General features: G+C 42.6%; 1 protein-coding gene across 20 annotated transcripts in view; it reads right to left on the bottom strand.

Annotated features, from left to right (window-relative positions):
• DLEC1 (DLEC1 cilia and flagella associated protein) overlaps nucleotides 1-16,936 on the bottom strand; it is a 104,011-nt gene that overhangs the window by 69,836 nt on the left and 17,239 nt on the right. The window contains exon 1 of one of the 20 annotated variants that reach the window (XM_073811000.1): nucleotides 4,304-4,422. The exons of 17 other annotated variants lie outside the window; for them this stretch is intronic. In XM_073811000.1, the coding sequence (XP_073667101.1) occupies nucleotides 4,304-4,328 (25 nt within the window). In that variant the 5' untranslated portion in view covers nucleotides 4,329-4,422. Of the gene's footprint in view, nucleotides 1-907; nucleotides 1,053-4,303; nucleotides 4,423-16,936 lie in introns of those variants that run through there. 2 more of the 20 variants (XM_073811002.1, XM_073811001.1) reach the window with 2 other exon arrangements.

The following is a 16,936-nucleotide window of genomic DNA, read 5'->3' as shown; positions in this document are numbered from 1 at the left end:
TTTTTAGAGCAGTGGTAGGTTTGCAGCAAAATTGAGGGGAAGGTACAGAGATTTCCCAAATACCCACTTCCCCCCACCACATGCAGAGCCTCCCCCATTATCAACGTCCCCCATGGATGGTACATTTGTTACAACTGATGATCCTACACTGACACATCATTGTCACATGAAGCCCGCAGTTTACATTAGGGTTCACTCTTGGTGTTGTGAAGTCTATGGGTTTGCACAAATGTGTAATGACATACGTAGGTGGGGGCTTTTTTATATTTCATTAGAAACAATTTGATTTTTTTTAAACCATGTACACGACTACTTTGATAAAAATTAAGGAGTAAACAGGGTGAATGGAAGACTTGAAAGTTTTCAAACTTTACTGCTTGCTCCATTAACCAACATGGTGCCTTTAAATGGCCTTTCCCTCCGGAGGTTCCCTATAACCAAAGGTACAGGTGAGACAAGTGAAGAGCACATGTTTCTCCCATCAAATATGTTAATTTAAGAACTTTGAGATTTGGCCTATTACTGTAATAGTCAAGTTTCGACAAGGAAAACAGGAATTACTCTATGTATACCGTATACAAAGGGGTTAAGGGAATTCCCTGGCAGTCCAGTGGTTAGGACTCTGTGCTTTCACTGCCGAGGACACAGGTTCAATCCCTGGTTGGGAAACTGAGATCCCACAAGTCACGCGGCACGGCCAAAAAAGGGCGGGAGGGCACTTGTTGAATGCAGAGGATTACAAAGTGGGAGAGAGGTCAGGGAATTCATCATTAACAACTTCAGCCAGCAGCACTGAAGCAGGGGGCTCTCAGGACGTGATCTGGACTCTGCTCTGAAACTCACAGCTGCTCGGTCATCTGCCTGCTACTGCTTCTGAAGAACAGAGGCCTCCCCTTCCAAAACTCACCAAGAGCCTCTCATCAGTGACCGATCCCGGAACCACAGGTAAAAGGTCCATTCTGGGAACGTGTGGATCCCTGGCCCCTCCTCTGCAATACAGAGACCTCACCAGGGAGTGACAGCAATGCCAACTGACACAGTCCAGCCCAGTTCCCAAGTACTTTGGTGATGGCCTATTTGAAATATTAAAAGATAAAATAAAGCTTCCAGATAAAGGGCAAAGGCCATGCTGCAAGGAGATGTATCCTCTGTCTTCGGATACCATTACTCCCACGGTCCTCCCCCAGGGTGTGGGCAGTTCAGTGTTGTGTCTGGGGGTGGGAGCGGCAGTTTCTTATCAGGTCTTTGGGAAGTTTCTCTCCACGTCAGGCCTGGTCCATGGACCAGGTGAGCTTTGGGCACCCTGAACTGGCCTTGTGACCATCTCCTTCCACTTGGGAAGGGTGGGCTTCCTACACGGACCCTGCTCCTGAGCACGGCTCTGCCAGGGGTTGGCTGCTCCATTCCCCAAAAGATAATACAGATAAGATAGCAGCAAGGCTGGGACTTCCCTGGTGGTTCAGTGGTAAAGAATCCGCCTTCCAACGTAGGGGACTCGGGTTCGATCCCTGGTCAGGGAACTAAGATCCCACATGCCATGGGGCAACTAGGCCTGCGCGCACGCCACAACTGGAGAGAAGAACTAGAGAGAAGCCCGCATGCCACGGTGAAAGAGCCTGCATGCCGCAACTAAGACCCTATGTGGCCAAAAATAAAAAATAAATAAGATAGCAGCAAGGGAAGGGAACAAAAGCACAGGACGTTCTGCTGAATTCTGATCTTTCTCCCTCTGTCTGGAGAATTTACGCATGTTTTCCACCATGTGACGTTTGTATCAGCAAACAGAGAAAGTCTGCTTCTGTGCCTCAAATAACAAATATTTCAGGGGAATGTCCTTACCATCAATCATCCAAGTTATAAAAGGTGTTCTTGGGTCACCTCGCCCTGCCCTGAGAAGCAGAGACCAGAGGGGTGTCCAGGGAACTGGATTAAGGTCTCTACTTCTGCTACTTTTGAAATCAAAAAGAGAAACATTGCCAGCAGAAGGCTGAGAAACCAGGGCAGATAATGTCTGATTACAACTTAATATTATCTTGGGTAAAAACATAAAATGAAGGTCACTGGGAAACTCTCCCGGCTGATGTTCATTTCACAGTTCTCAATGTTTTATTCCACTTTCATAAAAAATAAACAAAGAAGGGCTTCCTTCCCTTGTGGCGCAGTGGTTGAGAATCTGCCTGCCGATGCAGGGGACACGGGTTCGGGCCCTGGTCCGGGAAGATCCCACATGCCGCGGAGCAACTGGGCCCGTGAGCCACAATTACTGAGCCTGGGCGTCTGGAGCCTGTGCTACACAACGGGAGAGGCCGCGATAGTGAGAGGCCCGCGCACCGCAATGAAGAGTGGCCCCCGCTTGCCACAACTAGAGAAAGCCCTCGCACAGAAACGAAGACCCAACACAGCCAAAAATAAATAAATTTAAAAATAAACAAACAAATAATTACTTAATCTCCCCTGATCTTTAGCCAAAAGAATCCTACCAAAGACAGGGACAGTATCAGACTCCAAGGACTCAGTGGATGTCAGGCAATCAATAAATCTTCCTGAGAATCTGCTACCAATAATCTCTGCCTAAATCCACGACTGAGGGAGGGGGCCTGGCGGCTACACGACTCTGCTGCAGAGAAGGGGTAACAGGAGGAGATATGGATTCTACACTGAGTGTTCACTGTCTAATGGGGCTGAGCCTCAGAGCGGGCAGACCTGACATAGCATGGGGCCTCACACTCAGAGCCACACCCGAGGGGAAGTCATCTACACCCGTGTGACACTGTGCCTGGACAACAGGCCTTCCTCCTCCTCTTGAGAGAAGAAAGAGATGGGCTTTGACAGCAATTACAACTTCAAATCTGGGTCCCAGCCCTTCTGAGCTGTGGGAATTTAGGGAAGTTACTTGAGCTCCTCTCTCAGCTCCTATACCTGTAAAATGGAGAGAAAACCTACCTCGCAGGGTTGTTGGAAGGATTCAGTGGAATAACATATGCAAAGCATCTTACCCATCCTCTGGTCCTCAGCAGGACCCCATGAGTGTAATGCTTTCCGAAGCCACTGTATCTTCCACTTCTCCCTCCCTCCAGGCCACAGATATGTCAGGTCTCCCAACCCTAAAAGCACTGTCCCTACTAACCTGGAAAATGATGATTTTCAGGGACGTAGGAGGATAAATCAAAGACTTTGGCAGGGGCGGGGCGGAATAAAGGAACCAGGGCTTCTTAGAGAAACGGCTGATTCCAGGTCTGGGGCAATAAATACACAAGATGAACCTGGAACATCTGACCATTCCAGAAAGTAAGGAAGTTATCACAGACAACAAATGTTGTGTCAAAAGAGTCAGGTGTCAACTTGAAAATGTTCCAATTGGCCAAAGATGGGACAGTTCGAGCATCAATAAGAATAAATACAGGGCTTCCCTGGTGGCGCAGTGGTTGAGAGTCCGCCTGCCGATGCAGGGGACACGGGTTCGTGCCCCGGTCTGGGAAGATCCCACATGCCGCGGAATGACTAGGCCCGTGAGCCATGGCCGCTGAGCCTGCGCGTCCGGAGCCTGTGCTCTGCAACGGGAGAGGCCACAACAGTGAGAGGCCCGTGTACCAAAAAAAAAAAAAAAAAAGAATAAATATAATTGTAGTTATGAAACCTATGAGGTCATAATGATATTAAAAACCGACTAACCAAACCTCATTAGTCATCGTTGGCAGATGTTAGGGAAACCAACTCATTATTTTAAAAACTGTCAGATAAGGGGAAAGAATTAATTCTGTTCCTATCCTGGAGTAATCAAAGTAGTTACTGAAGAGTTCCTCTTTATGGAAGTATTTCAGTATCATTAGCATTTCACTGTAATTTATAATCCCTAATGAAACAACAGATCTGGGCAAAGACTGGCAATATCACGAAAACAGAGACATCACGTACCTCCTGAAGGGAGTACACAGCACCATCTATGAACTGGTCTTTCCCCTTCTGCCCCCCAAATTGAACTTAAACCTCAAAATGTCTCTACAACTAACTACTGAATTGCAAGGAATACAGGGATCATAAGAACAGGTTAAATGACACCACAATGTTGAAATCAGCAAAATCCAGACTATGGACAAGTGTACAGGAAAAATGACCCAATTTCTTTAACAAATAAATTAAGAAAGCATTGCCAGAGAGATGGTTGACTTAGAAAAGAGTTTTCAGTGAGTGCTGATGGAGCTTTGATGAGGAAAAAAGATATTGGTCAAATGTGAGAATACCTCTCCACAAAGCACTAATCAATTATCATCCGACATGGCGAATTTAATGTGGAGACACCAACCTGACCAGGTAATCAAGGCTAGCATCACCCGGGCCTCCTGACGTGCTGCGGTGAGAGGAGCACAGCGTCATTTGCATGGTGCTGCTGCCAAGCGCGAGCCTGCGTGTGGTCATGGGGCAACATTAGAGCCACGCCACAGAGGGGGAGGCCTGTCAAGAGAGAGGATCCTGGGAAGACAGGGAGTAAAGCGCCAGGACACTGTCTCCCCACCTAGGTGAAAGGTGCACTGGCAGAATCAGTCTAACGGAACTGTTTTGTAACCATGGCATCTATTCAAGACTTGTAACTTCCAGGGGAAGGCTTGGACAGGAAATTGCAGTGGACTTCAGCTCTTAGGATGGTAGCAGCTACCCACCCCTCACTCCCAGTCCCAGGGCAGGCATCTGTGCATGTGTTTCTGGGGCATCCTGCACAGTCTGTGAGAGTCTGGGTGAGCCAAAAGGACCCTGTCCTCCAAATACCTGGGATTTGTGCTCTGACGGCCGATGACTGCTTCTGATCACAGAGGTGTAGGCAAAAAGGCACCTCCCCCCATTGTGTCAAGCCCCTTCTCTTCCAGCTGAAGTGACTTCCAGGGAATTTTGTTTGTTTGTTTGTTTATTCAAGTACAGTTGACTTATAATATTAGTTTCAGGTGTACAACATAGTGTTGCGATATTTTTATACATTACAAAATGATCACCACTCTGGTACTTTGTTACAGCATCCTGGACTGGTTAAGACAGGGAGTTAACACGAGGGGAGCGCTCTTGTCCAACAGCGGTCAGGAGCCAACAGATATATTTCCCCTTTTCATCTCCCTGTGGTTGGTGGTTCTGATATCCATTTCATGAGGCTCCTCAAAAGGTCCTGGGGGACTGAGCACGTGTCACCTGTAGTGGAGGCCAACTGAATGACAAATCTTTATATCATCTTTCCCTTCTTCCCTGTTCCACTTCCCTTGTTCTGCATACCTTCTGTCTGGATCACATTCCCAAATAAACTACCTGCATGAAAACATTTTATCCAGGCTTTGCTTTTGGGAGAAACTGGCTAAAACAATTGCTTCCAGACTAGAGTGAATACTATCAGGATAGGATTTTGGAGCTGGATCACTCTTTAGTCAGATGGCAAAAAGGATTCCATTGCTGGTCATTCCTGGAGTATGACAGCATCAAATAACTAAGATTCTCATATGTGGTAAACTGGGATGTGGCAAAAGGTGAAGTGCTGGCATTTGTGACAGCTATGACCCCTGAATGGTATGGGGGCAATGGTAATTATAAGGATTGGCTGGCTTTTAACTGCTTTGGAAGCTTTCAAAAAAGAGAAAATTACAGGCTCACGTCAACTAACGGACAAGGCATACCATGAAAGTCAGAGTCTCTGGCAATGTCTAACGAGACTCTCATCTAAGTTGCAGGGCAGACAGTGTGAAAATCAGATATGGGATCTAACTGATGGTAGCAGAATAGCAAAGGAGACTGCATGCACAGCATCAACAGGTCTCCTGTATCAAAGTCAGGACCCTGACAGGAAAAGAGTAAGATTCAAAGACCTGGAATGAGGCATTGAGGTGCATGAACCTGAGAATGCTGAACCTCCAGGCTCATCTGAACACTCCAGGTCAGCAGAAGCAACCCTCCCCCCTTGCAGAGATTAGCACCATCTTCAAATACTTAAAGGATACAGGGAGGATGGTTTTGTTGGGATTAAGTGATGGATACATAAGAGTTCATAAACTATTCAGTTCCTCTGTCTGGCTCCTGCAGAAGCCAAATAGAGTAGATGATAATGGGCTACCATAAATTTAACCACGTGGTAGCCCCAATCACAGCTGCCATACTGAATGTGGTATCTTTACTGGCCAGCTTCTAGCATTGACATGTGACGACTGGTCTGGCAAGTGTGTTCTCTATCCTCCTTGGTAAGGATGGTTTAAAGCAATTTGCCTTTATGTAAGAAGGAGATCAGCACACAATCACTATCTCACCACAAGAGCATATACTAACTCTCCTGCTCTCTAACCAATAGAGCCTGCGGGGAACTCAGTTGTCTTGACACTCTGCCCAACATCACGCCAGTCCACTATACTGATGACTTACTAATTGGACTTGGTGATCATGAAGTGGTAAGTAGTTTAGTAAGACTAGAAGATTCAGGCTCCTGACTGTATGGCTGTTAGCATGACTGACAGCCATCTTGGGCCCTTACAGTTTCTCCTCTCCTTTCAATGACCCTACCCAGGACTTTACTGCGTAGTGAATCACTTCTCTTTCATCAAGGGCTTTGTAGTTAATAGATATTGCCTAATAATCATGAGGACCAGGTAGCCTCTATGCTCTATTAGTCCCCAAACAATGATGAAAAACCTTCCCTGATGTATTCCTGGTGCCCACAAGACTAGTTACCCATTCACAAATCTTTTTTTTTAATGTAAATTTATTTTATTTATTTATTTTTGGCTGTGTTGGGTCTTCCCTGCTGTGCGTGGGGTTTCTCTAGTTGCAGTGAGTGGGGGCTACTCTTCGTTGCGGTGCGTGGGCTTCTCATTGCAGTGGCTTTTCTTGTTGTGGAGTATGGGCTCTAGGCATGCGGGCTTCAGTAGTGTGGCACTCAGGCTCAGTAGTTGTGGCGCATGGGCTTAGTTGCTCCACAGCATGTGGGATCTTCCCGGACCAGGGATCGAACCCGTGTCCCCTGCATTGGCAGGCAGATCCTCAACCACTGCGCCACCAGGGAAGCCCCACCCATTCACAAATCTTAACTTAGGAATGCACGTACTGTTTCCAAGCACCTAGCCCCATACCCGAGGTTAACTATGAAATTATCCCAATGGCCCCTCTGCGGTGTGGAGCACAGCTGCGAATGCTTCTGCGTCATTGCCCACCCGATCCCAATCTCACCCACTGATCCACTGATTATATGGAGCTGCCTGCCTCATTTTTCACTCTCACGATGCCTTCTCAGTTTGGTGGGTGCTTTTCATTCCCTCTGTCCTCCAACACCGACACACTGAAGAAATGTTTAGGGATCCAATAAATCCCTAAATTTAAATTTAAATCCCTAAATAATAAATTTATTAATTAATTAAATAAATACATGGCATGCCAGAACATCTTCTCTGAAGTAAAGGACGACTAGCTGCATTTTGTATCCCCTACCACTAAGAAGAGTGGTAATTGGCAGAACTCTTTAGATTTTGGAGGCAGCATATTCCACACATGCGAATATTGCTCCAAACCATTTATTAGGTGACCTGAAGGGCTACCAGTTTTGAGTGGGGTTCAAAGCAAGCGAGAGCTCTATGGCAGGTCCAGGCTATGACTGAGGCTGTCCTGCCATTAAAGCCACATGACACACAAAAATGCAACGAATCCAAAGGTATCTACGGTGGATTAGAATATTGTAGAGAGTCTCTAGAAAGCCCCACTGGTAGAGCTGTAACACAGACTCAGGGTTCTGGAGCAAAACTCTGCCTACTGTGAAAAAGAATGACTCATCATTTGAAAAATGGGCTATAGGGCTTGAGCATAGACCCAGCACTGACTATGGGACATCGAGTGACTATTCATCCAGAGCTACTCATCTTGACTGGGTATTATCAGATCCACTGAGTCATAAGACTGGGAGGGCACAGGAGCAATCCATTGTACAATGGGAAAATGGCATATTTGGGATCAGGCCTGAGCAGGTCCAAAAGACACATGCTAATTACATCAACTGGTGGTCCAGACTGTCTATGTCCTTTGCTCCTGTGCTTTTCCCTCAACTCATATCTATGGCTTCATGGGAAACTTTCAAAGATCAACTGACAGGAACAAAAACTCAGGTCTGATTTTGAACACTTCCTGGATATTTGATATTAAGGTATTACTGCTATTTTCAAGTGTAATAATAATGTCATTATTTTGCAAAAGCATTTCTTATCTTTTAGTGATACATACTAAAATATTTACAGTGGAATTATATAATGTATGCAACTTGTTTAAAATATCATGAGGGGGTAATGAGTGGGACAGAAATGGCCATGTGTTAAGCCTGAGTTAGGGGTAAATGGGAGTTCATATACTATTCTATTTACTTAGGTGTACATTCTAAATTCTCTGTAAATCAAAGTGAAAAAGCAACCCAGTCTGGTCCAGAGATGGGTCAGCATGATACACTGAGGTTAGCTGTAAATGGGCTGCTGCTGTATCACAGCCTTACTCAGGCGTGGCCCTAAAAGAAACCATGTAGGGAAATCCTTCCCAGGCTAGAGCCTTGAGCGTCACACCTAATCGTTCACTTTGTATGGCAGAAGTGGCCTGAGGTCGAGTATACATGGAGTTCTGGACAGTAGTGGTGAATGGCTTCGCTGGTTGATCAGGGGTGTGAGGGCAGCTTTGTTGCTGGGATTTTCAGGAAAGTGGCTGATAGGGAACTTGCTTGAAGATTAATAAAGCTGGGGGAGGGTTTGCCCCGACATAGAGGCCCAGCATTACCTTCCTCTGTGGTTGCAGTGTTAATGGAAAGCCTTAACATCAGCCGACTTCCAGGGAATTTAAAGAGCCAGCACGCCCCCCTTCCTCTTTCTCTTTTCCCCCTTTTGGAAGCCAGATATTAAAGACTACGTCATTCAAAAACAACTGTAGATCAGGGGAATATTAGAACATGACCACATATACCCAGAGAAGGGTTCAGAAAAGACCTAGAAGACCTTAAGATTACATCTCAGGCTGACCCTCAGCGCAGACACCCTACAATAATTAAAAAAAAAAAAACCAAAAAACAATTACAAAAAACAGCAAACTCTGCGGCAGGGAGAGAATCTGATTTCCAGAGTTACAACACTATTAGATTCAATGTCCAGTTTCTAACAACAACAACAACAAATCAAAAACATACAGAGAAACAGGAAAGTATGCCATGTTCAAAGGAAAAAAATTAAATCAACAGAAACTGTCCTTGAAAAAGACCTGATTGCAGACATACTAGACAAAGGCTTTTGAACAACTGTCTTAAAGATGCTCACAGAACTAAAAGAACATATGCAGAAACTCAAGAAGATGATGTACCAAAAAATATAAATATCAATAAAGAGACAGAAAATGTATAAAGAAACTAAAAAGAAATGTTGGACCTGAAAAGGACACTAACTGAAATGAAAAATTCACTATCAAAGGGATTCAAAAGCAGATTTGAGCAGGCAGAAGAGAGAATCAGTGAACTTTCAGATAGAAAAATAGAAATTATCGAGTCTGAGGAACAGAAGGGAAAAAAGATTGAAGAAAAGTAAAGACAGCTTAAGGAAGCTGTGGGACACCAGAAAGTGAACAACACACATTGCGGGAGTCCTAGAAGGAGAAGAGAGAAAAAGGGGCAGAGAGAATATCTGAAAAAATAACAGCTGAAAACTTCCCAAATTTGATGAAATACATGAATATAAACATCTGAGAAGCTCAACCAACTATAAGAACTCAAAGACACTCATGTTACATGTTATAATCAAACATTTGAAAGACAAAGAGAGCATCTTGAAAGTAGCAAGAGAGAAGTGACTTGTCACATACAAGGGATCCTCAATAAGGCTATCAGCAGATTTCTCATCAGAAATTATGGAAGCCAGGAGGCAGTGGGCCAATATATTCAAAGTGCTAAAAGGAAAAACTGTTAACCAAGAATCCTATATCCAGTAAAACTGTCCTTCAAAAGTGAGGGAGAAATTAAGACATTTCCTGATAAACAAAAGCTGAGGGTATTTGTTACCACTAAACTTGCCCTGCAATGCTCAAGGGAGTCCTGCAACGTGAAATGAAAGGACGCTAGACAGTAACTCCTAGACACATGGAGAGATAAAGATCTCAACAAAGGAAATACATGGACAATCATAAACGTTTTCTACATGATTTAAGAGACTAATATTATACATTTAAAGGAAAAAAACAAAGGTAAAAATAAAAGCTAGTATTATAAAAACCTAGTATTACATAAAGCTGATTATTATAAAAGCTAGTATTATAGTAACTTAGGTTTGTAACTTCATGTCTTGTTTTCTACATAATTTAAGAGACTAATGCATTAGTTGGTATTTCTGGGCACACAATGTATAAAGATGTAATATTCTGACACCAACAACCAAAAGGGGTGGGGATGGAGATGTAAAGAAACAAGAGTTTTGTATGTTATTGAAGTTAAGCTGGTATAAATTCAAATTAGAGTGTTATAATTTTTGGTTGTTAAATGTCATCCCTATGGTAACTACAAAGAAAAAAGCTATAGAATATACCCAAAAGGAAATGAGAAAGGAATTTAAACATTTCACTACAAAAATTGACTAAATACAAAAGAAGACAGTAATGCAGGAGATGAGGGACAAAAGAGGTACATGGCATATAGAAAAAAAACAGCAAAGTGACAGAAATTCCTCCTTATCAGTAATTACTTTAAATGTACATGGATTAAACTCTCCAGTCAAAAGACAGAGATTGGCAGAATAGGTAAAAACACATGATCCAAATAGATGCTGTCTACAAGAGACTCATTTTAGATCCAAAGACTCAAATAGATTGAAAGTAAAAAGATGAAAAAAGATATTCCATGCAAATAGTAACCAGAAGAGAACAGGGACCTCCCTGGTGGCGCAGTGGTTACGAATCCTGCCAATGAAGGGGACACTGGTTCAAGCCCTGGTCCGGGAAGATCCCACATGCCGTGGAGCAACTAAGCCCGTGCGCCACAGCTACTGAGCCTGCGCTCTAGAGCCCGCGTGCCAAAACTACTGAAGCCTGTGCACCTAGAGCCCGTGCTCCGCAACAAGAGAAGCCACCGCAATGAGAAGCCCACACACCACAACGAAGAGTAGCCCCCGCTCTCTGCAACTAGAGAAAGCCCATGGGCAGCAACGAAGACCCAGTGCAGCCAAAAATAAAAATAAATAAATAAATATATTTTTTTTAAAAAAAGAGAACAGAAGTGGCTATACTAATATCAGACAAAGTAAACTTTAAATCAAAGTAGGTTACAAGAGGCTTCTGTGGTGGTGCAGTGGTTAAGAATCCACCTGCCAATGCAGGAGACACGGGTTCGAGCCCTGGTCTGGGAAGATCCCACATGCCGCAGAGCAACTAAGCCCATGCGCCACAACTACTAAGCCTGTGCCCTAGAGCCTGCAAACCACCACTACTGAGCCCATGTGCCACAACTGTGGAAGCTCACATGCCTAGAGCCCATGCTCCGCAACAAGAGAAGCCACCGCAATGAGAAGCCCACACACCGCAACAAAGAGTAGCTCCCACTCAACGCAACTAAAGAAAGCCCACACACAGCAACGAAGACCCAATGCAGCCAAAAATAAGTAAATAAATTTATTTTAAAAAAATTACAAGAAACAAGGAAGGACATTATATAGTAATAAAAGATTCAACAGAGCAAGAAGATACAATAAGTATAAACATTTACACACCTAATGGCAGACCATCAAAATAATGAAGCGGCTTCCCTGGTGGTGCAGCAGTTAAGAATCCACCTGCCGATGCGGGGGACATGGGTAAGAGCCCTGATCGAAGAAGATCTCACATGCTGCGGAGCAACTAAGTCCATGCGCCACAACTACTGAGCCTACGCTCTAGAGCCCACGAGCCACAACTACTGAAGCTCACGTGCCTAGAGCCCATGCTCCACAACAAGAGAAGCCGCTGCAATGACAAGCCTGCGCACCGTGACGAAGAGTAGCCCCCGCTTGCCGCAACTAGAGAAAGCCCGTGCACAGCAACGAAGACCCAATGCAGCCAAAAATAAATTAATTAATTTTTTAAAAAATGGGGCTTCCCTGGTGGCGCAGTGGTTGAGAGTCCGCCTGCCGATGCAGGGGACACGGGTTCGTGACCTGGTCCGGGAAGATCCCACATGCCGCGGAGCGGCTGGGCCCGTGAGCCATGGCCGCTGAGCCTGCGCGTCGGAAGCCTGTGCTCCGCAATGGGAGAGGCCACAACAGTGAGAGGCCCGCGTACCACAAAACAAAAAAGAAAAGAAAAAGAAACAAAACTGGAAAATTCACTAAATTGTAGAAAATAGGCAACACACTTTTTTTTTTCCAGAATACCAAAGAGTTTATTCAAAAAAGTCACTTAATAAAAGCACAGTTTTGCAAGTTTGTCTAAAACTTGATAATTCTGAACAAAAATAAAATGTCTGACCACTCCAAAATAGGAAAAGACAATCGTGTACAAATAGACATACACATTCTAGGCACTGTGAAAACTGGCTAAATGTATGTTCCCAGCAAGAGACGTGTCACCATCCTAAGTCCCCTTAGTCACCAAATGCAGGATTAAGAGGCCAGAGTCAGGTTTCCCTTTCTAAGCCACTCTGTTACTCTCTAGGAAACTCTGGATCTCAGCCTAATCTCCAGCTCTGCCTGTACCTTGATAGGGAAGGAGGGAGGGACAATAGAAGAGAAGAGGAAAGCGGTGTGACATCTTTCTTAGGAAAGAAAAAAGGCACGGTGATGAGCTAGAAAGTGATGAAAGCAAGGATCAACTATCATTCACCCTGAATTCACCCATCACCCTGACAGTCCAACCTCCTTATTTTGTAGGTGAGAAAACATACCTAGAAAAATCATGTGGTTTGCTCAAAATCACATGGTTACTACGTGCTGTAGTGCTTTATGTAAGATCAACTTGCCTCTCAACTTGGTTGGAAAATTAAAAAACCAAACCTGTCCCCAAACTTCAAGCAACACATTTTTGAACAGCCAATGAACCAAAGAAGAAATCACAAATAAAATTAGAAAATACTTAGAGACAAATGAAAATGAAAACACAACATACCAAAACTTATGGGACACCACAAAAGCGGTGCTAAGGAGGAATTTTAGAGCTATAAACACTTACATAAAACAAGAAAGATCTTAGATCAGTAACCTAACTTTAGGACTTAAGGAACTAGAAAAAGAACAAACTAAACCTAAAGCTATCAGAAAGAAGGAAGGAAATAATAAAGATTAGAGCACAGATTAACAAAGTAGAGAACAGAAAAACAATAGAGAAAATCAATGAACCCAAAAGTTGGTTCTTTGAAAAGATCAACAAAATTGACAACCCTTTAGCTACATCAACTAAGAAAAAAGAGAGAAGACTCAAAAGACTAAAATCAGAAATGAAAGTGGGGATATTACTACTGATTCTACAGAAATAAAAAGAATTATAAGTGAATACCAGGAACTGTACACTAACACACTGGATAACCTAGATAAAAATGGACAAATTCCAAGAAACACTAAGCCTACCAAGACTAAATCATGAAAAAACAGAAAATCTGAGTTGACTTATAACTAGTAAAGGGACTGAATCAATAATAAAACAAAAATTTCCCAACAAAGAAAAGCCCTGAACCGATGGCTTCACTGGTGAGTTCTACTAAACATTTAAAGAATTAATACCAATCCTCAAAATTTTCACAAAAAACCGAAAAGGAGGGAACACTTCTTACCTCATTCAAGAGGCCAGCATTACCCTGATATAAAACCAGACAAAGACACTACAAGAAAACTATATCCCTTACGAATACTGATCCAAAAATCCTCACGAAATACTAGCAAACTGAATTCAGTAGCATATTGAAAGGATAGTTCATCATGACCAAGTGAGATCTATTCCTGGAATGCAAGGATGGTTCAAAATACAAAAATTAATCAATGTAATATACCACATTAACAGAATGAAAGGGGAAAATCACGTGATCATCTCAACTGATGCAGAAAAATTTCTGAAAAAATTCAGCACCCTTTCATGATTAAAAAAACACTAAAAAACTAGAATAAAAGGAAACTATTTCAACATAATGAAAAGCATAGATGAAAACCCACAGCAAACATCACACTCAGTGGTGAAAGACTTAAAGCTTTTCCTCTACGATCAGGAATAAGGCAAGAATGTCTGCTTTCACCATTTCTAGCCACCACAGTACTGGAAGTTCTAATCAGAGCAATTAGGCAAGAAAAAGAAATAAAAGGCATCCAAACTGGAAAGGAAGAAGCAAAATTATTACTGTTTGCAGATATGATCTTATATATAGAAAACCCTAAATATTTCACACACACAAAAAACCTGTCAGAACTAACAAGTGAATTCAGCTAAGTAGTACATAAAGTCAACACACAAAAATCAGATGCATTTCTATATGCTAAAAATGAACAATCTGAAAAGGAAATTATGAAAATCCCACTTATAAGAGCATCAAAAAGAATAAAATACTTGAGAGTTAACCAAGGAGATCAAAGACTTGTACAATACAAAGTACAAAACATTGCTGAAAAAAATGAAAGAAGACATAAATAAATGGAAACACATTAGATGTTCATGGATTAGAAGACTTAATATTGTTAAAATGTCAATGCTATCCAAATCAATCCACAGATTCAATGAAACCTCTATCAAAATCCCAAGGATGTTTTTTTGTTACAGAAATAGTAAAACCCATCCCAAAATTCATTATGGAATCTCAAGGAACAGCCAAAAACAACAGCCAAAACAATCTTGAAAAAGAACAAAGCTGGAGGATTCACAATTCCTAATTTCAAAGCTTATAAGAAAGCTACAATAATAAGAACAACATAGTACTGGCATAAAGATGGACATAGAAATCAATGGAATAGAACAGAAAGCCCAGAAATAAACTCTCATACATACGGTCAAACGATTTTTGACAACAGTGTCAAGACCATTCAATAGAGAAAGGATGGTCTTTTCAATAAGCAATGCCAGGAAAACTGGATATCTTCACACAAAAGAATGAAGTTGGATGCTTTTGTAATACTATATACAAAAAATTAACTCAAAATTAATTAAAGACCTAAATGCAAGACCTAAAACAATAAAACTCTTAGGAGAAAATACAAGGCCAACACTTCACAACATTGGATTTGGCAGTGATTTCACTGTATCTGGCAATGATTTCTTGGATATGACACCAAAGGCACAGGCAACAAAATAAAAATAGACAAACTGGACTTCATGAAAAATAAAAATTGTGCATCAAAAGACACTACCAACAGAGTAAAAATGCAACCCACAGAACGAGAGAAAATATTTGCAAATCATGTATCTGATAAGGAATTAATAATGAGGATATATAGAGAATTCCTAAAACTCAACAACAACAAAACAATCGATTAAAAATGGGTTTGTGGTACAAACTGGTGGTACAGTGGTTAAGATTATGCCTGCCAATGCAGGGGACACAGGTTTGATCCCTGGTCCAGGAAGATCCCACATGCTGCAGAGCAACTAAACTTGTGTGCCACGACTACTGAGCCTGCCCTCTAGAGCCCATGCACCACAACTACTGAAGCCTGTACACTCTAGGGCCCATGTGCCGCAACTACTGAGCCCACGTGCTGCAACTACTGAAGCCCTCACACCTAGACCCTGTGCTCTGCAACAAAAGAAGCCACCACAATGAGAAGCCTGTGCACTGCAATGAAGAGTAGCCCCTGCTTGCTGCTACTAGAGAAAGCCCATGCACAGCAACGAAGATCCAGACACAGCCAAAAAAAAAGAATAAAATACCTAGGAATAAACCTACCTAAGGAGGCAAAAGAACTATACTCAGAAAACTATTAGATACTGATGAAAGAAATTAAGATGACACAAAGACGGAGAGATATACCATGTTCTTGGATTGGAGGAATCAATATTGTCAAAATGACTATACTACCCAAATCAATCTACAGATTCAATGCAATCCCTATCAAATTACCAACAGCATTTTTCACAGAATTAGAACAAAAACCTTTCCAATTTGTATGGAAACACAAAAGACCATGAATAGTCAAAGCAATCTTAAGAAAGAAAAATGGAGCTGGAGGAATCAGGCTCCCTGACTTCAGACTATACTACCAAGCCACAGTCATCAAAGCAGTATGGTACTGGCACAAAAACAAATACAGATCAATGGAACAGGAGAGAAAATCCAGAGATAAACCCACGCAACTATGGTCATCTAATCTGGGACAAAGGAGGCAAGAATATACAATGGAGAAAAGACAGTCTTTTCAATAAATGGTGCTGGGAAAAATGGACAGCTACATGTAAAAGAATGAAATTAGAACACACCCTAACACCATACACAAAAATAAACTCAAAATGGGTTAAAGACCTAAATGTAAGGCCAGATACTATAAACTCTTAGAGGAAAACATAGAACACTCTTTGACACAAATCGCAGCAAGATCTTTTTGATCCACCTCCTAGAGTACTGAAAATAAAAACAAAAATAAACAAATGGGACCTAATTAAACTTAGAAGCTTTTGCACAGCAAAGGAAGAAACCATAAACAAAACAAAGACAATCCTCAGAATGGGAGAAAATATTTTCAAATGAAGCAACTGCCAAGGGATTAATCTCCAAAATATACAAACAGTTTATGCAGTTCAATATCAAAAAAAGCAAACAACCCAATCAAAAAATGGGTGGGGGCTTCCCTAGTGGCGCAGTGGATGGGAGTCCACCTGCCGATGCAGGGGACACGGGTTCGTGCCCCGGTCTGGGAGGATCCCACATGCCGCAGAGTGGCTGGGCCCGTGAGCCATGGCTGCTGAGCCTGCGCGTCCAGAGCCTGTGCTCCGCGACGGGAGAGGCCTTGGCAGTGAAAGCCCCGTGTACCAAAAA

Source organism: Tursiops truncatus, chromosome 10, assembly GCF_011762595.2.
Source record: "Tursiops truncatus isolate mTurTru1 chromosome 10, mTurTru1.mat.Y, whole genome shotgun sequence".
Classification (NCBI taxonomy): Eukaryota; Metazoa; Chordata; class Mammalia; order Artiodactyla; family Delphinidae; genus Tursiops; species Tursiops truncatus.
This window is presented reverse-complemented; position numbering and strand designations above follow the sequence as displayed.